The sequence below is a fragment of the Bactrocera tryoni genome, chromosome 3 (assembly GCF_016617805.1).
Source record: "Bactrocera tryoni isolate S06 chromosome 3, CSIRO_BtryS06_freeze2, whole genome shotgun sequence".
NCBI lineage: Eukaryota > Metazoa > Arthropoda > Insecta > Diptera > Tephritidae > Bactrocera > Bactrocera tryoni.
In genome coordinates, this window is record NC_052501.1 from 77,307,675 (window position 1) to 77,329,738 (window position 22,064).

A 22,064-nucleotide genomic window follows, 5' to 3' on the forward strand; every position below is an offset into this window, starting at 1 on the left:
ACTTAATACGTTAATATACAGAGACATTATTGCGCTAGTAAGCAAAATTTTACAATAAACCGATTAGCAACTCTGTCGTACTGTTCTCAATGTAAACTCGCTATAAAGTAAATAATCGAAAGGAAAGAAGAACGACTTTCATTTTGTTTTTCTCGCTGAAACTGAAAGGCGGTGACTGAGTAGAGTATTGTTTTCCATCGGTGGCATCGAATAGTGCAAAACAAGCGCAATCTTTCCAATTACCATTGCGTGCTCACTGTGGAATATCGAACGTGTAAAATATAAATTAATAAAAAGTAGTAAATTGGAAATTAGAAGATTAATTTTCTTTTAAAAAGGAAGCGAAAAAGTAGAAGTGGAAAGTGAAAGAGGAAAAGAAAGAAATAGATAGCCGAAGCGAAATCTTGGAGAAAAGTAACGGAAGAAGAAGAAATTGTGCGGTGTGCATTTCTGTGTTGAATGCCGTGAAAGACGAAAGAAAAAGCAAGCCAGCTAGTACTAGAGAAAGGAGCAGACCAGCGTGTGCTTAGTAAAAAAAAGTATTGAAAAAGAGGTAAGCTTAGGAAACAGCGGTGCGGTGAAAGCAAGATTGAATGACGAAATGACCATGTATGCATACATGAAATTTAGTGAGCAACAAAGGAAAGCAAAATATTGTGAATAGATCCTGTGTGCTTTGTAAAGTTAAAATTATTCGTAAGATAAAGCGTTAATAGAATACAGAGATAATTCATATGCTAGATGTATATGTATGTAGTGCATCAAAAACTAGTGGGTGATAGCAATGTGCACACTGTTGAAATATAAGGAAATTGCGAAAGAAGTTTTTTGTAAGCAAGAAAATGAAACAGTGCACGCGTTAATATATGTGAATATGTTTGTGTGTTTTTGACTTGAATGCGTGTACTTGTGTAAATGGAGTAAAGTCGTCGTTGATCGACAGTGGATTTGTTGAAGTAAAAGCAAAGAGCCAAGAAATTGAGAGAGAAAGAGTAGCCAGACAATTGCGAAGAAGCAATAAGCAAAGAAGTGAAGTGAGCGTGGCGTAGTTGAAAAAAACGAAAAATGAGTCCAAGGCGACCTAAAAAACAATTTCTATGAAAAAGTGGTTTTTCTAGAAATGTAAGTTGGGCTTTTATTGTTCAGTTGTTGCTACTAAACTACCGTGCTGCCGTGACTATTTATCGTTGTATGTACTCTTGTTCGTATTGCTAGCCGCCGTCTGATGACCATGTTGAAGCCGTTGTTTGGTTGGTAAATTTGATGGCTGGTATTGGTTGTGCAAGTGCAATAGTAAACTCAAGAGGCAATGGTATGCTTGTAAAGATGTCAGCAAGCAAGAAGTGCATTTATTACACAATATTTTTTTTCATTTTTGCTTTGTATTGCTACTTCGTATTTACTTTATCAACGGAGAAAATTATAAGAGGAAATTCGGTTTTTAATCGTTAAGAGTAGAATTTGTCATCTTCATAACAAGTTTTTTTTTCTATCTTTTTTACCAGCTTTAAAAGTAAGGATTTGTACATATTTAACAGATGTGTATGCAAGACCATAATTTGTTTTTATTTATTGTGTCTAATAGTGATAACCCTTCCTTGCCGAGAAGAAAACTTTTATAATTTCAACTAAGCAACAACTGCTATTTTGGCAAAACGACCACAATGTGAAAAATATCTGATCGTTTGCGGTTTAATCTATCTTTCGCGCCAACTGCCAGACCTTGCCAAAACGAAACTACTACACAATAATGATCAGCAAAAACAGCTAGTATGAGGTAGATTTATTTTTATATACATATTATTTAAAAGTAGATGCCAGCTTACATACATATGTAGCTGAAGGAATTTAAAAAAATCGAGGAAATTCGTTGGAAGCTGCTACTCCTTGGCTTCCATAAAACTTTTTGTAATAACCAAATAACATACACACATGTATGTATGTTGGTGGTCGTTATTGTTATTGTATAGCCTAGGCTTGGATTCTTCGCTTTTAGTTGCTTAGTTAAATGTCGCAACTTTTTACCAGCAACAACAAAGTTAAGTGTTGGCAGTAAAACACATTAGTGTGGTGTTGTTGTCAAAGTTGCGAAAGAACTGTGGCTGACGAAAAACTACTCTCGAATCAAGTAACTACCGGTGAATACATTACTAACATAACGCTGCCTATTCACGTAGCGACGAAAGTAGTTCTCAATAGTTGCGAGTTTGCATGAGTTTTCTGTGTTGGGAGCAAAATATGTAGAATAGGAAGAGAAATAACGATGTTATTAACTACTCTATAAAAGTCTCTCATTTATAACCTGTAGCCACAGTGGTTTAAATGACTAAGCAGACAGTCTGTGATATTTGATTTTCTACATTTACATTTTTCTATTTATAAAATATCTACGCCTGTTACCTCAGTTATAAAACGAATATTTGCTAATTTTTTTCTCTTCCTTCTCGTGGTACTATATACTTAGAGAATATTAAGTTTGCCATAACTTTTGTAACACCTAAAAAGAATAATTGGAGACCTTTACTTTTCAATACAACCTCCGAAGAAATAGTTTAGATCGATCATCGCAATAAATTTAAATACTTAAAGCAGTTGTAACATATACTATACATAATATTTTATTCATATTTTCGATTTTATGAAATTATAGCATGAAAAAAGTCACAAAGCTAATTTTTGTCTCAGACATACTATTTACTGCACACCAACTCATTATTTATGCTGGCTTAGCGCTTTTACACAACTCATTGGACGATTTTCTACTGAGCAGACAGACAACACAAGCGATAATGGAAGAAAAAAAAACAACTGCTATGGTTGCACAATGAAATGTGAAATAAATCGCTCAGGGAAAAGTATGACAAAGCTAAACTTAGCCCGTTTTTTATCATTTACACTCTCTTTCTCTTAGTTTATTTTCCAATGCCACACATTCGCACATTACATATGTATGTATGCTTTTTAAGCTGAAACTCTGCGCAGGCGTAGTGACAGAGATCAGAGCAACTGATAGAGTAAAAAAAAAAAATATCAAGTTGGGAGGGTGTTAAGTGAGATAATGCTTTGTATGCTGGATTTTTATGGCAAACCCTTATGTTACAACCATATGGTAAAATGTACTATAAGAGTCTTTTCACTAAGTGCTGCTTCTACATACATAAGTCTAAATTAATGGGTTCGTAAACGGCTTCAGACTGGGGAAATATTTCAAATTAATAAATTGTAAATAACCCAAAGCATATTAAACATATAAATGAAAACAAAACTTCAGAGTTTTGTAATACGCAGCTTTTATTCAGTACTCAATTGGGCTAGTAGTAAAATAATATGGTATTTGCTAAATTTACTGTCGGGTATAGCATATGTGTAAATGAAAACCTACATTGTAGCTATGTATGCATGGAGTTTATGGTATGAGGCAATGTTTTGGTCGCTACCAACGCTGAATCACCAGTTATGTGTCGGTTGACTCTCTGTACGTAGATGATGCAGTGCAGCGTTGTGCAGTGGGACAGCTAGCTAGCAAGCTAACAGCGCAGAAATTGCCTTGAAAAGTGAAAGGTATTTTTTTCGCTTGGATTGGTAACGTTGTACGCTTGCTCTCCACACTGCCTATTGCACACGGTTGGCTCATTTTACTTAGCTATTTTTCTCCTTTTACTTTTAATGCTTTCATACCTGCATATACTCGTATGTATGTATGTATATTGTATAAATATGTATGTATGCATGTGCATATGTCATACATATGAATGTATTTAAAGAGCGCCGTCAAAAATACATACATACATATGCACGTGTGCTTGGCTTAAAGTTTTGTGGGAGCTTCCAGTCGAGCAATTGTGGTATGAAGCAACATTTTACATTATTTGGCTTTGTATGCATGATGTTAGCGCAATTGCATTTTCAATAACTTCATAAACATACATACATATGTGTACTATGTCAGCGTTTATTGTGGTCGTTTGACATTTTTCGTTAAAAAAAAGAAAAGTAATGAATTTTGCATAATTTTTATTTTTTCAAATATATTACTGTATAATACGGAAAAAATATATATTTTTTCTTAATATTAACAATTTAATAATTAACATTACATATGTAATAGCGAATTTGATTAAATTTTTAAAAATTTAACTTTTAGAAATTTATAGTAAAATATATAATTTACAGCTTTTGTTGAACAACTTTTTCTATTTAAATGCTTAAATACTTTCGAGATCCTTATGAATTTAAAATACCGATGAAAATATAATTTGAAAGTAAACATATTTTTTCAGACATCAGAAAACTGCATTTCTGAGTTGCAACTAGTCTAATCAAGCAAGATCGCGAAAATTATTAAACCGAACATTTACATAGTATACAACATGCTGATTACCCTATGATGTTTTCAATTTCTTAAAGCATCTAATTGATTGGCGACCTATTTAATTGTTGTTCTCCGCTTGCAGTATGTGTTTTTATTTATTATTTTTTTATACATATTTACTATTGCACAAAAGATTTTGTGTCCAAAGAGAATACTCATACAAACAGAAATTTTTTAACTACAAACGAGTACTTTGAGTGCTGTGCGGAATGCAGCTTTTTCCTGAACTAAAAGTAGATTTCCTTGAGCGAAAAATGTTTGCATTTTACTGATTTTCGTATGTGGGTATTGTTTTGACATTTTATTCTTGATGTCAGTTAGCGACTTTTGGAGAATTTTCTGTAAGCATTTTATACACAAATTAAATTTTTAGTTTTTGTAATTTGTACATACGACAATTTCATTTTTTAAATTTTCTAGTGGTATATCCATTTTATATTTACATCAACAATTTTACAACACGCTCTCTCCAATTAATTAACCCTTGTTTAATTAGATTTCATTTAGCAAGGGAAATTTACTTACTTATCATACTTACATATACATATGTACAATGTGTAAATATATGTATTTACATTTTTTATTATTTACAGAAATTCCCAACCTATCCAAATCCAGCAACAATAATAAAATAGAAGTAGCGGAAACGCTCTCGTGAGTTGAATTACTGATCGCGCAATACACGGCATGCAGATCTGATCGCAACTGTGCCTTGAACGCAGTAAATGCAATAGCCCAGAGGAAAAGCCAACAACGTGAGAGCGATTTGTTGTCGTATTTTATTATTATTTTGTATTTGCTGTGACTATTGCGAATTCTCTTTGTGCGCTCAAAAGTGAAAGACAAATAAGAAGAAAATAATATTTTTGCTAAACGCTGAAAAGATCAACAGCACTATTTGCCGTACAGCGCTATAGTGATCCACAAACAACAACAACTACATACGTGTAACGCGAATTAAATTGAAAACGTTGGAGCAGCAGCAGCAGCATCAGCGACAGTAACAGCAAGAGACTAGCAACAGCAATACTAACAAAACTTCCGATACAGTATAATTGCATAGGTTTTGTGGAGCGCCCAAGAGTGTGTGAAGTTGTTTGTATTGGAGTAAAAAGCACTGTGTGATTTGGAATATTTCTTGCTGTCGTCTCTTGACCCATATTGGACTATATTTCGCAAAGCGGTTGCAGCTTTGGCAATAAAACAATAAGAATTTCAATAAATAGAAAAACGCTTTTCATACACACTTTTTTGAAAGTTCATCAATTTAAATTTACATATTATAACGGCTTAGTCCAACGTCAAAGGGCGCTGCGCTGTACTAAATAATTATTTTCAATTTCCTGACTGCGTTCGTAAATAAAAAAAGCCGCTTTAATGATGTCGTCTGATCAACAGTTTTTCCTAAAATGGAACGATTTCCAGACGAATATGGTGACCTCGTTCCGGCACCTGAGGGACGAGAAGAGTTTTACAGACGTAAGTATTTTACATTTTATTTTAATAAAAATTTTCAAATTGAAAAAAGTTAGATATTGTTGTGTGTGCTTTTGATAACGGTAATCTAAATATTTAAAAATTTCTTTAAAAAATGTTATATAATAGGGAAATAATGTATTTACTAATTCTTTTAAGCACTTCTTTAAATTTTATAAAATTAATAGAAAACTGATTTTAAATGAATACTCCATAATTATATTATTATTATAATACTTTATTTATTTTTCGAAAACGTTTGTGCTAAATTTGTAATTTTGAAACAAATAATTGTAGCAACCAAACATTAAATGATAAACAAATTTGTTTTGCGACTTTTAAACCTGAAAAAAAGTGAGGTTAGTTTATTTTGGGTTCGATTTTTGTTTTGAAGAGTGGTTATAATCATGTATTTTAGTATGCAATCCAACAACAATTTTTTTAAACTAGTTCGAAATTTATGCTTTTATGATATTTCGATGCTTTATGACACGTTGTGAGTACCCCAATGGTGTTCGATATAGATATAAATTAAATTTGAACCGGACTGTTAAAAAACATATTTTCACATAATTTTATGCTAATCTCTTCTTCAAAATAGGCTACTTTTGAGCTAACGCAGACATGCCAACGCTTAATCCTATTTTCCATACACTTGGTATAAGCTTTGGATGGGATGGCCTTCAGTGCCACTTGCAATTTTTGGTTTTTTCGGTTTCAGCTCACTTTTGGAGCGTCATTCATTAGAACAGTTTCGACGTCAAGTTCCTAAACCCATGTCACATGTAGTGATGCGTTTGATGAATGTATTATTGTTTTTGTAGTGGCAAAAAACATTTCTGAAATATGTTCTAGGATTAGTACCTAGTTGACAGTACTTGATCGGATAAAAATCCTGGTCCGTTCCGGTTAGTTAGTTCCGACTTTTATTGAAACGATTTGAATATTTTGTCTTCAGCTACGTTTTAAAGCATCTCCTTTGCGACTTTTACTCGACGTCAATTTTGCAAAAGATTCAGGCTTTTGGTCTAGACTCGTACCAATTTTATTAAAAAGTGGTATAAAATTGGCCCTACTACTGATGTAGATATGATAAAAAATGATATTATAAAAAAGTCATAATTTGAATAACGTAGATCGAAAACAACAACAAATTTAAGTTGAACCCGATCAGGATTAGGGTATTAGGCATAAATTGAAGTGAGGAAACCGCCGCTCTTCTAAAATAGCTGGGATCGTTCATCTCAGTAAATTAAAATAAAAATATTTTCCTTTGGTTCTTAATTAAATGGTCATGTATTTAAGCCCTCTTCGTTCATTATATTGAAGCAATATTCGAGGACGTTTTGAAACTAAATTTAAATTATTATATTTATATATAATACAACTAATCTGCTATTAACTTCGCTTTCATATGTTTCAGTGTTATTTTCTTTCAAAATTTATTAGTATGATTTCGGCAAAATAAATACAAAATATTAAATTGCAAGAATCTTACCTTGGTTGTAGTTTGTTTTTTTGATTTAACGAAACATCTTTTGCTATTTTGTTGTGTCATTGAGCCATGAGTTTCTCTTTTCGTTTCTTTATTATCCATTGCTTTCTTGGAAGTTTCGCCACCAGCGTTTATTGCTGCTTGTTGTTAGGTTGCATTTAGTATTTAATGAGTTATGGGTATATTTGTTGTTGTTTTAAAGGTTTTCAAAACTAGAAGACTGCTTTGTTGAAATATAAGTAAATAGGTGTAAATTAACGTCTGCAGTTACACACATACACACCATTGATACACCAATGGTTACTTTGGGTGCATAAAAATGTAATATAGACAACGAAATATTTTTATGATGTGCACACATTTAGCAACCAGTGTATTTCTGTAGTGCATAAGTATGTTTTAGAGTTTTTTCTTTTAACGGTTTTTCATATTTTCAAATGGCAATGACTTTTTCTTACTACAAGTTACGAATATCATTTTAGGTAACACTTGCCTGCGAAGGACAAACTTGCAAAGCGCACAAAATGGTTCTATCTGCATGCAGCCCGTATTTCAAAGCACTTTTGGAGGTAAAATATAGCAATTTATATAATGAAATTAAAAAATATTTTTAATACTTCTAACAACTTTTTACATGACAGGAAAATCCTTCAAAGCACCCCATCATTATTTTAAAAGATGTCTCGTATATACATCTGCAAGCTATATTAGAGTTTATGTACGCCGGCGAAGTAAATGTCTCGCAAGAACAATTGCCGGCCTTCTTGAAAACTGCTGATCGCCTCAAAGTGAAAGGTCTGGCAGAAACTCCCAGTTCCATAAAACGGGAAGGTTGATGGTGGTAAATAAATAAAAATTAAAAAAAAAACAGACGACTATATATAATAATACAACAAACATATAAAAACAAAATACGCCTACAACTAAAAATAAGGAATGATTATAATTTTAAATGGACCTAAATAAAAGCAGTTTAAATTTTATTTTAAATGCGTAAAATTACTTGTAATTAATTGATAAATTTAGTAAAGTACTAAAAAATGCAAAAATAACCCCTACCGCAACATGCTAAATAGTTGAACAAATTATTTAATTGAAACGACAAATACGCACGTGAGTGCTGTAACCAAACGTTTACTTGTGTATGCTCTTTGACGCGTTTATCATGCAGTTTATATTTTAAACTTGGCTCTACAAAAATTCCGCATAATTGTATAACGTTGCCTAATAAAAAATTTATTTCTTTTGCAATAATTATTGCGTAATTGTTTTGCTTTTTGCTATACATTTAAATATATGTATATTTTACTCAACTCAATACTGTCTCACCTAATGCTGGCTTATTTATATAACTTAACAATTATTTTTATTTTCTCACACATTAAAGAAAAATAAAAAACAAATAAGAAAAAAAAATAAAAAAATAAAAAAAAACACTTAAATGCCACAAGTTGGCGAGTATAAAGAATTTTGTAGTGTATAAAATAATTAATGCTAAAACAAAAAAAAAATAAAATAAAAATAAAAACTATAAACGATACTGTAGAATGCTAAATAAATTGGATAATTTGTAAAAAGGCGAATGTAAGGGTTGAAAACACTAAGAATGGGATTGTACCTCCTGTTTAGCACTAAGATATACTAAGCTAATCCATTTAGAGTTGCAATTATTCGTACATTTATACTACATATATATATATATATATATACATACAGACATAAAGCGAGTGCTACAGCGTTCATGGCAGCAAATTATAAAGTACACGGTTTTTAATTATTTTTTTTTTTTGTTTTTTGGCAATTTCATACCTTTTCTTTAATGAAATAATCAACAAAGTAGCGAAAATTATTTATATGTATGTAGATTTTCAATATGTCAGCATAAAATTCTCTCAGTTTTGTTGAAAGATTTTTTCTATAACGCGACTAGCTTAGCCTGTAACACTTTCGATAAGCCAATATGATTAATAATTGTTAAATTAAAACAACAAATGCTATTTTACGTATTAACAATCTTTTTGTTGTAAAATATGTTTAATAATCTTTTCTTTTTTTAAATATCTCTAAAAAAGCCACTGGAAATTAATTAAAAAATTATTTGCTTTCATCTATTTACAATTTCAAATTCACCACCTTATTGAAAGTGCTGTAAGGCTCGCTATACAACATGAATTGCTTCCAAAATAATTTATTCTCAGACAACATTAAACGAAACACACACAATATAAGTAAATGGCCCCAAAGCTTTTGTAACATAATAGCTCATTTAATTTAAATATTAATTGATAATTTTTGTGTTCAGCGATTTATGTTTGCATTTAATCTGGTTTCTGCCTAAGACACATTTTCTTCTTTTTCAAAAGACACATTGCAGTTATCATTATAACCTAAAAATTCAGACTTTCAGTCACAGTTTTCTAAACACAGATACAAGTACATACTCACGTATTGAACATGCTAATTATGATGAATATAACGAACTTATTACCGCTTTATACAATTTATTACTGTTAATGAAACACAGATGCAAATCGCAAACATAATAAACGCTATTAACTTTTAGTTTATAATAAAAATAAATATATATATACATAAAAGTAAACAACCGACACGCGATAGAAAAACAAAATTTTAAATTTAAATAATACTTGAATATAATTATAATAGTATGAAAGTATATACATACATACATGTGAAATATAGTTTTTAAATGACACAAATAAATTAAAATGCCAGAGATGTCTTGTATTTTTATTTAAGTATGTGCCGTTATCATGTTTTTAATGGAAATTATTGTCATAATTTTGGACAATGCTGCCGAGTTGACATTTCTGGGCCGGTTAAAAATTCAAAAATATGCGGATCCGTTCCATTTATATAGACCAGACGCATGGGAACGTGCAACTAAACGCATTTACGTTGTAAAAATTTCACGTATTTGAGTTGTGAACGATTTTGCAAAGTTATGTATTATACTTACGCTTATAACGAAAGCTAATGAAATACACATAAAATTTTAATTCGAAAATAACTTTTTAATGAATACCAGTAAATAAGTATTCACATTAATAATTCGTTTTAATAAGGATTATACAGTGTGATTTTCGTATAAAGACGTTTCTCTCATATTCGCAGTCTGAGGAATACATTTAACTGTTCCACCTGTTCAGGTAGACACAAACTGACGAATTATATTCACTTAAAAATTTCTGTGCAAATTGGAACAAAAATATAATGTTCTTTAACTCATCGAATAGTCTATACATATACAAGACGATTCTATTTTATTGCCATATAGCATATTGTATTCGAAGCTTCCTATAGTGTTTTCTTTAGTCTAGTCGAGCTTTTTTGAGGCATTTACTTCTGTTAATTGCAAGTATTTCTATGTGTTTATTGTTTTTGATATCAGTTTGTACCCACTTTTTTGCGCTCTACTAAAATTTTGATTTGATTGCTGCGTCGGTATACCTAAAGTAATTACTCCCAGCTCATACATACATTCGACTTTATTTTGATTCTTATGTTCTTCCTAATTTGATTAGTGAAATTCAGCGTACCGCTTACTCTACTGCTACGTGCTTAAATTTAGATGGCACTTCTTAATATTTATGTATACACAAATTAACCCTACGTCGAATCGAGAACGGCTTTGGTTTTAATATTTATCATTATTTTCATTTTCTATCTTTCGAATAGTTTTATTTTAAAAAAGTATCAATGTATTTAAATTTTTTATACGTTAATTCAAACTTAGATATAATAACATAAACTTATTTTAGTTTCTTTACATGAAATATGCAAGCGTTATCGATTCGACGAAGAAGTACCATCCCTTTCTAAATATAATTATATATCTCTAAATTATTGTATATTTAATATTATTAGCATTATGACATTTGTGGACGACAAAGTGGACATAGTATTCAAAAATAGGGACAAATTTATTGCATAGCTGCCGATTTAAATATAGAAAAATATATATGTATATAATATAAAATAAACTCAACATGGCAAAAAAAAAAAAACAAACAGCGCAATTTAAAGCTTTATAATTATTAAAATAGGTTTAAACAACAAGAAAAGTGAGTGCAGAAATTTTTTCTAACATTCTTCTTTAATGCAGATACTTCTAAATTGTCGCCCACAAAACAAAACCTAGTCCGCATCTACCGCTAACAGTTTTAGTCATTCTTTTTTCAGATTATTTCCTAAATTTATTTTGTTTTAGCTGTTAGATAGACAATTTAGTTGAGCTGTCTCATTAAAATTAGCAAGCACTATATGTTTATCATAATTATCACTCATTATCCATTAAGGCAGAAAGCATTCATGCCTGAGTTCATATTAAACGGATCCATTTTCATCTTTTGCTGGTTATCCTCCACTGTCTTGTCGACATATTCAACCAAATTCGGTCTTTCATCAGCAGACGGTGCTATTGGTGACCATATTTTTATGTCGTGATCAATGCCGCTCGTCGCTAGCAAACAAATTTCCGGATGCGGTTGCACACAATTGACAATCGAAACGTCTGCCTTGTAGATTGCACGTATTTTGCCTGTGTTGCGCTCCCAAATGAAGAAACTCTCATTATCCGAACCAGCAACAATAAAATCACCATCGCTGCCGAAATAATTGGCTTCTTTGATGTCGGTTGTTGTATTGCAATGACCCACATAACGTTTACTGTAGTCTTTAGCTTTGCTGCGCCATTGATATTCAGCATCGGATAGTTCTAAACCGTTATAGGGTTGTTGTTCACTGCCATGCTGCTGCTGTTGTTGTTGTTGTTGCTGCTGTTGTTGTGATTGCGACATTTGGCGATTTTCTTTGATGTCCTTACGTAGCATCATGATACCATGATTATTCGCATAGCTGGGAAAGCGAGCGATTAGCTCTTTAAGGCACTCGTCTGCCTCCTGCGGTCTGCCCAGCACGAGCAGCGCGCGTGCTAAACGAAAGTGTGCCTTAATGTAGGCAGGATCAAGTCGCAATGCCTGATGGCAATCTCGCAATGCTGCATATACATCACCGAACCAAAGTCGTCGCATATAAGCAGTGGCTCGATTCAGATATAACACAGGGCAGTTGGGAGCCATTTCAATGGCTTCCGAGTATTTTTCAACTGCTCGTAAGTATTTTTCGTTTTCAAGAAAATCGTTTCCCATTTTCTTATAGCGTTCAATGTATTCGGGCAATTTTCGTCGATTACTCGTTTGTGGAGCATCGATGGGATTAATTGCACTTTGTGTTAAAACGTTATTTTCATCAATAGCTTGATTTCCGGCAACACTTCCATTAGGAGAAGAGGAATTATAACTTGCTTGCATAACTGCCATTTCTATGTCGGATTCTGAAGTTCTTGGTGGCGGTTTGTACTCCGGTAAGTTTAAAAACACTGGTTGTTCGGCATTTATTAAGTCGTATAGATATATATGCTCACCACCCATATTTACCAGCAACTCTGTGCCGGTCGCATTGAAAGTAAGGTACGTGATAGCACGAGAGTCGTGCTCGATAAGTTTAGAATTATCTTTACTTATATGTCCAGGACAATAATATGTGACACAATCTTTTGGTATTATGCCATTGTCGTCATCTAACAGAGAATATTTTTATATTATAAATTTGGTATTATTAAAAAATATTTAGAGCCTCACCTGCACCGTTTAAAAGTAGACCACTGCCTCCACTAACCAGTGAAGAAACTAGATGCAGCATGCGCCTATCATATAAGCGTGCATATGGATCATTCGTACCGACTGCTAAAAGTTCTGTACGTCGCGGATTAATTGCCAGACATTTTGCCTCAGCATGTGTGTTTACATGTGTATCAAGATTTACCAAACGCACACGATTTCCTTCAGTGTTGCAACGATGTTGTTCCCGCGTGTCGAGTTGCAAAATTGAACCCTCCTCACCTGCTGACCAAAATACAAAAGGCGAATCTGGTGCTGTGGCTAACCGTTTGACACGCCCCACATGACAAGTACAGCTAAGGATAGCATCATTTGGACGATTCACATCGAACACGTAAATTGATCTATCCGCCGCTGCAGTGGCAATAAGTGCATCATTATGTCGTGGTAAAAACTTTACAGAGAATATGTTGCCGGAATGTTTGGTGTTTATACTACGTAGGCAACGCTTTCGAAATGGATCCCAAAGCATGACGCAAAAATCATCAGAACCAGAGGCTAATATGCGTCCATTACTACTCCATTCAAGACAATTTACACAACCTTGATGACCACGTAATATGGTCTCCTGTTCGAGTCGATCAATGTAAGCGGATGATACTTGCAACCGCCGCTGCACATATCTATCCATATCTCCATATTGACGTTCCAGAATTAAAGCTGTGGCATTAGTGCGTCGCAAATCGTCCACATCGTACTGGTAACGTGACCAGCGCGAACCAAACATTATTTGAAAATCTCACTTGTTTTGCGCCGCTTTGTGCTATGTTATTCAGTTCGAAGTGCCCACCAGCTGTTCCCTTGTTTTCAGTGTTGTTGTTTAATAAATATGTTTACTTACTATTAATCAAGTAGAAATATTAAATAATTTTAAAATCATACTGTTATCGCCAACAGTTGGTTATCACTTTTAAGTTTCATTTACCTTATTGTTGTTGTAGCATTCGTATTCTTTGACTTTTTGTCGCAAAACACAAATTACAAGTTGCTCCGTTGTTCGACCTTTTAAAAACTCGATAGACTTATTCACAAATTGCTTTCTCTTCATTCAAATTGTTTAAGATAGACATCAATAGAAATGCTTTGGTCTTTTCCAACTGTTGTATAAATCATTTTTTTTCTATATTTTGATATACAACGCGAAAAGTTGTAATTAAATTTACCTTTACTCAAAATAAATCTTCTGTACGACGTTCTTTTTGTTTTATTTTGGTTTTTATTGCTGTAGTTGCCAGCTAGACATATAAACGACAAATGTGGTATTGTATAAATTTGAAAACACTAAATATGTGCTTGAATATGTGTGTACGCATTTTATTCTCGAAAAAAGTGATATTTTTTGTTTTTAAAAATGTTCTATTGTAATAAACGCATAGAACGATTTTATGATTTAAAAAAGAAATGTATGAAATTAGTGACACCTTGTGTTTAATCTTATTTGACATTTCGTTACAGTCGCTACAAAAATACGTATTATCCGCTGTGTGATTTTGACTGGGTTATCGAATTTTGTTTCTTTTAGGGTGTTTTATAAATTATATTGTATAAAAAAGTTGTTATGAGAAAGATTAGGATATAGGGAGCCAGCTTTATATATATAGCTGTTGTTTTGAATAAGAAGGGTACGTGGGTGATGGAATTGGACGAAAATGACATCCTATACGAGACGCTTTTAAATCATTTGCCGTTAAGGGCAGCTGGGCCTAAAGTCTTATACAAATGAAATATTGTAAGGATGGTGTAATTGGAAGGTTTCCGTGGTTATATATGTTAAATAAGCCCCAGTTGTTGCGTTAAAGTTGGGAAAAGTAGTGCCTGCCCAATTGTGTTGGTTACCGGTATTTTTAACCGGATACACGAAAGGGATGACACTGCTGTTGTATTCAGATCTCCTGCTTGATCAATCAAGCCTTTTCGTAACCCTTTTACAAACCTCTATGCCCAGAAATACAACTAAATTACATTTAAAACAGAATTTTTTTTATTAGAAATATATGTTTGTATGTTTATTAAGATTTAGATTACTTAAAATTGGTATACATTTTTTAGACAATAATTTCTATATTACTATATTTCTTAAACATACATATAACGACTATTGTTACGAGAAATCTATAAAGTTTCTTAGTAAAAACAGCACATCAAAGCTTGTAGAAAAAGATTGTTGAGGACATTCTAATATTTTAATTACTATGAATTGACATACATATTTACAAAGATACATCTAATTAATTAGAAAGAAAATTAGGCCTATCCTTCACTATAACCTCTAAAGCTCTATATGTACAATAAAAATATATGTACAAAAATTTGTTCGACTTGTAGTACTATTATCTGTTGTAGCAAGTCCACACTGTGGGCACAAAGTAGTCCGTCCAACTTTCATAAGTTCTTGGACAATTTTGGCGCGCGTAATATTCTATACTATATAAGGAAAATAGTAAGCCATTGCCAAAGATCAGTGTAAACCATACCACGAAATTACCAACTCTCTTGGAGGCGTTTCTGAAGAGAAATAACAGACCCACAGAAAATCCGCCAAAGAAACAAAACATCACTGGGAAGAATAGTTTCAATGCAAATCCGATTATGTGTTCGTGCACCAACGCCGACGTATAGAATACCATTAACATTGCTGGTAACTTTGCGCCCTTAAACAAGTGATTATAAGAATCCTTATAGATATACTCGTAGAGCCAATCATGCACCACAACATTCCAATTACGGAAATATTCATCATACGTTGACGAAGTCCACCAATCCTTATAGAACATGCGATCGCCGAAGCGTAACAATTCCGAGGTGAAATTCAACCAAGAATGTAGAATGAGGTAGAAACCGCATAAAAAGATGATATTGTTGGGCATAACCATGCTGTGTAACTTAATGACCAAAGTGCGCAGACTCAATTCCTCATTTCCAATATTTTCGAACTGTACCCTAATGTGACGTTCAAATATATAACTGTAAAAGAATGCAACTCCAACCACTTCCATGAAACGCGCCAAGGCGAATTTCCAACGAATATGCGTTGTGCGCGGATAGCTATCGCGATAGATGAGTGTCGGTGCGAAGAGAAAGTATAAGTAGGAACTGAAGCTTGGCAGGTGTATGGCTTGTGCTGACTGCTGTACATCATATATGTCGTCAACATCACCTGATAACGCATCTGTTTTCAGTTTGCCGGCGAGCACACGTCCGGCATTTGTGCGCACAAAGGAATGCATTTTCATCAGCAGTCTAGTGGACTCGAGCAGCAAAATGGAGGCGGTTATAAAAGTTAGATCCAGCTTAAGGCAAAGTGCCGATGCTACATAACCGAACAATAATTGTGAGCTAATGTATGTTATTAGGCAGGAATGCGACCAGAAACTTTGGAGCGCCGCTGAAAAGTACAAAAGAAGTTCTTATTAATTTTTATGTAGGAAAGAAATGGGTTTCTGTTGGGGAATACTATCCTAATTACTATCTTGGCATTGGCTTATAGTTATAGAAAAAAATGTAGGTATTCAGAGAGACTTCTATATAAACCGATGCTAATTTCTTAAACTCACAAATTTTTGTCAGACCTAACTTTCTTCACGTTCAATTATCGTTTCAATAATGGGAGCTTGTTTTTTCAATATTTGTAAGTGGAGGGGAGGTGAGGAGGGAAAAAACAAAACTATAAGCCACTCATTATTCCCGTGTTGCTATATGGTTGATGACAACGTCTAATGAGTCGGCGTTACGAGTTTTCGAGAAAAAAGTTCTGCGAAAGATTTATGGTCCTTTGCGCGTTGGCCACGACGAATATCGCATTCGATGGAACGATGGGCTGTATGAGATATACGACGACATTGACATAGTTCAGCGAATTAAAAGACAGCGGCTACACTGGCTAGATCATGTCGTCCGAATGGACGGAAGGTATTCGACGCAGTACCCCCCGGTGGAAGCAAAGAAAGACGAAGACCTCCACTCCGTTGGAAAGACCAGGAGAAGGACCTGGCTTTGCTTGGAGTCTCCAATTGACGCCACCTTGCGAAAAGAAGAAACTTGGCTATAATCGCGTAAGCGTTTTTTACGTCAGTAAAGAATAGGAAGAGGAGCCCACATGCTAAGGTATAAGAGAAAACCCTTAGAGATTGAGGCCTGGTCACTGATCTATTTATAAGATTTATTCGGCAAAGAGATGAGGTCAATTGTTAAAGCTCACTAGACCTTCCTTGTAAGGTTCCCTGATGTCCTAGGCTTGTGGCAATAAGTTAAAAACGGCCGAAATTTTACCACACAAAATCGTTCAGTAACGGATTAATGCCGCAGAATGACTGCAAATTGTATCATTTGGATCCGCGATTAAACCAACGCTCGTTGAGTCCGTGTGGAAGAGAATTGGGTGTATGAACTAACCGAGACCGTTCGAGTAATGAATTTCGATACATTTTCATACGGTTTTTTTTTCTAATTTTAAGAGTGACTTTAATACAAAACTCTGTAAGAAAGCCAGGAACACTAGTAAAACCTATAACGGTAAAAGACTGTCAGTTGAAGGTTTGAGAAATCAGCAGTGGCTTCCAATCATTCTAGTCATACTCTGCTATAAAAAGTATCTATCGCTACTGTACTCACGTTGCCTAGCCAATTTGACCCGCACGTTAGTCCACATTTTGAAGGCGTAATAAAGCAGAAATACGACGGCATGTTCCAATAACCAAATGCCAAAAACGTATTCAATTTTCTCCAAAGACGATTTAAATGTGCCCAAACCGAAGTACACTCTGCAAGTAAGCAAATAAAATTCAATTTTTTTTTATTTTAAAATAATCGCAAAATTACTGACCTTCCCTCGGCCAAATAATCATACGAAATGCTTTGTATGAGTAGCATCAGCAATATTGCGACGAATATGTGATAAATGGTGCGCATGTGGTCGACCTCCAGTAACGCCGTGAGATACGATTCGCGTATTTTGAACACTTTGTCGGGCAGCGGTCGGGGCTGTTTTTTGTGTTTTCCTGCCAATTTGTTATCCTTACTTTCGGCATTGATTTCTTTGGATTTTTCAGTAGGTACATTGCCATTGGCCGTTTGGGCGTCTTCCGTTACTGCAATGCGATTGCTCCAGGTGCTCGTGTGTTGTGATTTAGCAAAGCCTCGGAATTCATTTAGTTGGAGTTCGTGTTGACGCAACTCCTGCACAACATTTTCGATTTCTTCGTTCATGCACTTTTTGAAATCTTTAAGTAGACTATCTTGCAAGTGCTGTAAACGTTCCCGGAGGTAGTCGAGCTCCAAAACGCTGTTAGTATTTTGCGTCGGAACTGTAAAAGAGTTTAAGAGTTAAAGTTGACTACTTTTAGTATAGAATTTTTGCATTCTAGGATAATCGCTTATGGTATACATATATCCAAATACTAAGAGTAAAGTTCAGGGTTCAAAATTCAAGCCTGAAAGAGGGTGTTCTAAAAAGCATTCAAAAAACTTAAATTGAATTAGCCTAAGGTACAACAGCGTATATTAAGTTTGCTACGAAGTTTGTAGCATCCAGAAGGAAGCGTTGGAGAGCCATGATAAGCTGAGTCATATCCATCTGTCTGTATTTACGCGAACTAGTCGCTCAGATCGTATCACTATACCATACATATAGCTGCCATACAAACCGAATAATCGAAATCAAGTACAGGGTTTTTCCGAAAAGTAATAGGACTGATTTTCTTCCCGCCGCGATTGTATTTCGGTGCGTGTGAGCACCGACTGGATTCGGTAGAGAGCGTTCCTAGCTAAGGAACGAGCGGCTGGTCAAGTCCAAGTTTTGCGTGGAAGTCCTCAAAAGACTCAAACGAAGCAAGCCCGGCATCGCAGCGCTTCTGCAGCCGCCCTACAGCCCAGATGTTGCCCCCCGACTGTTTTTGTTTCCTTGCCTGAAAAGGCCGATGAAAGGCAAGCATTTTGAGACGACAAAGGAGATCCAAGCAGCATGCCTTCAATGCTTGGGAATCGCGTTGCCATTGCTGTATCGACGCAGAAGGAGCCTATTTTGAAAGTTTTTAAAGAATTGTAACGATTGGTTCAATAATTTTTTTTTAAATCGACTCAGTCCTATTACTTCCGGACAATCCCCGTACTTGCATGAAAAACTTTCTCATTTGACGAGATTTCTTCACGAAATTTGGCATGACTTATTGTCTAAGGAAATAATGCAAACTTCGCGAGAGCCATTTAAGCACTGGCTAGGCACGGTGTCTGATTTACTTATATAGAGCCAGCTGCCCCTGAAGTCACCTTCTGCTTTCGAAATCTCATCACATCGATGTGCGAGAGTCACCCAATCATTGACCAGCCAAGGTGACTAGAGTAAATAGGGCCAGTTGGCAGGCAGTTTCCCGAGAAAATTACATCACATCGCGTCGTGAGAGTCACCTAAGCACTAACCTGGCGCGGTGCCTGCTTCCCCTTCACTCATCTTTGACTTGACTTTGAAGTGACTTTTAAATCACATCACTTCGATGGGCGAGAGCCGCCTAAGCACAGACCAGGCACGGTGCCTGCTTTACTTAAGTAAAGCCAGCTGGCAGCCAGCTTCCACTGAAGTGAACTTGTGACTTCCAAATCACATCACATCGCGACGCGTGCGTCACATAAGCACTGGTCAGGTCCGTTGCTTGCTTTTCTTATATAGGTCAACTGCCATCCAGCCTATTGTTTAGTTCGGGGATCACTTTAAAGTATGGCCGCCATACAATTCGACCGATCCAACTCAAGTTCGTTTAAGTTTTTTTTGTGATTTTCGCTTTTCGCCAGTTTATTTTGGATGTCACTACACTCTTAGGAGGTCGCCCATTGTCGCATATAAATTTATGCACATCTCATTTGATTGAACATATGTACATATGTATGTATATAGTCGTTTTTCTGTATTTCCGCACTTATTCACACGCAAACATGAGCGCTTACTCTTACTTATTTGTTGTATTATTATGAAATGTCGTTGTAAGCAGTCGAGCATTACTTTTTTAAGGTCGTAAAGATTATCCACATACTTTAGGGCTTAGTTTTTATGAACCAATATTGTCAATAACGGCAATAAAACTTAATTATTTTGAGTACATTTCACTTAGATAATGCGCACTACATCGCTTGTATGTTTGTAAGTTTGTTTGTATGTATGTACATATATGTATATGTATGTTCTGATAGGTTTTCGGGTACAACGCGATCTTCTTATGTTCACAGTTTGTTTGTGTTTTTACTATTATTGGCTACTTTTTGATTGTTATTCGCAGTTGCTATTTGAATATTGCATTATTTTATTCAAATGCTGTTGCGTCTTCTTACCTTTTTGCATTTTACCGGCATTTTCGTGTGCGCCAATTTGATTTCGGCTTTGGTTTTGCTGCTTTTGTGCACTTTCCACTTTTTGTGCCGACATTTTAATCCCTAATCACACTTCTTTTTCAATAAAAAATTTTGCGATCCCTAATCGTACACACACAAACGCGCGCGCATCCGCGGAGAAGACCCACCAACACTCTGGTTGAGGTACAATAAAAAGCTGTTGGCGTCGGCGGCTTTTGCTGCCGTTAACAATTGAAATCGAATCGGTTTGTGAGTCGGGAGCTAGCACTGGCTTCCTTGCTTAAGTCGCGTTGATCGATAGTCTGCGCGTATTGATGTGCCAGCAGAGAGACGTTTCGGTTTTATACTCCACCAATGACTGGCGATAGCGATCAATGATTATTTGCGACATTGTTATGTACATACATACAGATTATTGTAATCGCTGTTTAATACATTCACTTATCGGCTTGTTGTTGGTGTTCATTTGTACTCAGTTTTCCTGCTTCTGGATTGTGTGCCCGCTCTCTTCAAGTACACGCGTGTATGTTGCTGGCTTGCGGTTACAGTTCTTTTGGAGATACGGCGGCTAAGCGATTAGCCAACTGTCAGTACAATAATAATAGTAACAATACGAGGGTGCACCAACATATGAAGGAGGTCGGCAATAAAAATTTAAAACTATTTTAATTAAAAACAAGAAAAATATTCTACAAACGAGTAAATAAAAATAATAGTTTTCCATAAAAGAACTTTTTTTTGATCCGTCAGTTTGTATGGCTACCATATGCTTTAGTGGTCCGATCTGAACAATATATTCGGAGACTGCAGCGTTGCTTTGGCGAATAGTTCCTGCAAAATTTCGTGATATGGTGCCAGCTAAAACGTTTTGCACCCAAGGGCGTGAAAACTTTCAATCCAGACTTCTTATAAGAGCTTCTCTAGTTCTACTAACTCAAAATTTTGTCGAAAAAGTTTTGTTTTTCAATTTCCACACATTTAGCGCGCCAACCTCGTATGACTCCGCTTAGCTAGAGTGCAAAGTAATCAAAAGATTAGCATTAGCACATGCTCGGGCGGGAATATGAGCGCGCAAATTGACGGAGGAAAACATGTCGATATGGTTCTAAGCACATACATACAAACCACCTTCTTACACATATGTTTTCAGCGACAGATTGTGCTCTTATCGCAGATGTCCACTCAACGTATTAAAGAGGAATAATTAAAAACTTCAAAACTATAAATGACTGGACATTGAAACCGCATTAAAAGCAGTTGAGTTCACAGTTGTACTTACATACATATGAATCTGTACATATGTATGTATGTGTATTTAGGTACAAGTTTAAAAAAAAAAAATATATTTAAACAAAATTAAGCTCGAATTATATGATATAAGATTTGAGTTTTCGTTTCTTCAATATTTTTTTTTTAATTTAAATTTAACGGGCTTTCAAAAATTTTGTAACTTCTAAAGGATACTTATCATGCGTCTGCAATATTGATAAGCCTCGACTACGTATATACACCAACTAGAACTTAGTGGAGACTTTAAGTTTGATTTTTCCGATTTTTTGTTTTTTGACCTTTCCGGTTTTGGTGTTGATTCTGTTTGACACAAAATAGTACTTTAACTGGTAATACGGAAAATAATCGCAATATATTAAAAAATATATATAATATGCTGTTCGGAGGATAA

At 34.7% G+C, this 22,064-nt stretch overlaps 3 protein-coding genes across 4 annotated transcripts; 1 reads left to right on the plus strand and 2 right to left on the minus strand.

The window, feature by feature from the left end:
- Positions 1-152: 152 nt before the first annotated feature.
- On the plus strand, positions 153-8,862 carry LOC120770531 (longitudinals lacking protein-like). Of its 2 annotated transcripts, XM_040098082.1 has the most exons (5): positions 153-274; positions 339-553; positions 4,966-5,851; positions 7,826-7,912; positions 7,985-8,862. In XM_040098082.1, exons 3-5 carry the CDS (start codon positions 5,750-5,752, stop codon positions 8,177-8,179), a joined length of 384 nt encoding a protein of 127 aa, XP_039954016.1. In that variant the 5' UTR covers positions 153-274; positions 339-553; positions 4,966-5,749; the 3' UTR covers positions 8,180-8,862. The 2 variants fall into 2 exon arrangements, with proteins under 2 accessions (XP_039954016.1, XP_039954017.1); XM_040098083.1 differs by lacking the exons at positions 153-274; positions 339-553 and adding an exon at positions 890-1,122.
- A 1,495-nt stretch (positions 8,863-10,357) lies between these two features.
- On the minus strand, positions 10,358-14,254 carry LOC120771305 (WD and tetratricopeptide repeats protein 1). Its single transcript, XM_040099239.1, has 3 exons — positions 13,971-14,254; positions 13,007-13,885; positions 10,358-12,945 (listed from the first exon to the last, which is right to left on the minus strand). The coding sequence occupies exons 2-3, from the start codon at positions 13,770-13,772 to the stop codon at positions 11,651-11,653; spliced, it is 2,061 nt and encodes a 686-aa protein (XP_039955173.1). The 5' UTR covers positions 13,773-13,885; positions 13,971-14,254; the 3' UTR covers positions 10,358-11,650.
- Positions 14,255-15,132: 878 nt separating this feature from the next.
- LOC120772562 (sterol O-acyltransferase 1) lies at positions 15,133-20,738 on the minus strand. The gene is made up of 4 exons (XM_040101249.1): positions 20,363-20,738; positions 17,868-18,348; positions 17,657-17,805; positions 15,133-16,430 (listed from the first exon to the last, which is right to left on the minus strand). The coding sequence occupies exons 1-4, from the start codon at positions 20,454-20,456 to the stop codon at positions 15,376-15,378; spliced, it is 1,779 nt and encodes a 592-aa protein (XP_039957183.1). The 5' UTR covers positions 20,457-20,738; the 3' UTR covers positions 15,133-15,375.
- Positions 20,739-22,064: the final 1,326 nt, after the last annotated feature.

Bases quoted from the DNA above. Each gene is read 5' to 3' on its own strand.
- LOC120770531 (XM_040098082.1), top strand. From the start codon at position 5,750: ATGATGTCGTCTGATCAACAGTTTTTCCTAAAATGGAACGATTTCCAG. The intron at 5,852-7,825 runs GTAAGTATTTTA...ATATCATTTTAG, and splicing joins ACGAGAAGAGTTTTACAGAC to GTAACACTTGCCTGCGAAGG. The intron at 7,913-7,984 runs GTAAAATATAGC...TTTACATGACAG, and splicing joins ATTTCAAAGCACTTTTGGAG to GAAAATCCTTCAAAGCACCC.
- LOC120771305 (XM_040099239.1), bottom strand. From the start codon at position 13,772: ATGTTTGGTTCGCGCTGGTCACGTTACCAGTACGATGTGGACGATTTG. The intron at 12,946-13,006 runs GTGAGGCTCTAA...ATTCTCTGTTAG, and splicing joins TCTACTTTTAAACGGTGCAG to ATGACGACAATGGCATAATA.
- LOC120772562 (XM_040101249.1), bottom strand. From the start codon at position 20,456: ATGTCGGCACAAAAAGTGGAAAGTGCACAAAAGCAGCAAAACCAAAGC. The intron at 17,806-17,867 runs GTCAGTAATTTT...GCTTACTTGCAG, and splicing joins GATTATTTGGCCGAGGGAAG to AGTGTACTTCGGTTTGGGCA. The intron at 16,431-17,656 runs GTGAGTACAGTA...TGTACTTTTCAG, and splicing joins GGTCAAATTGGCTAGGCAAC to CGGCGCTCCAAAGTTTCTGG.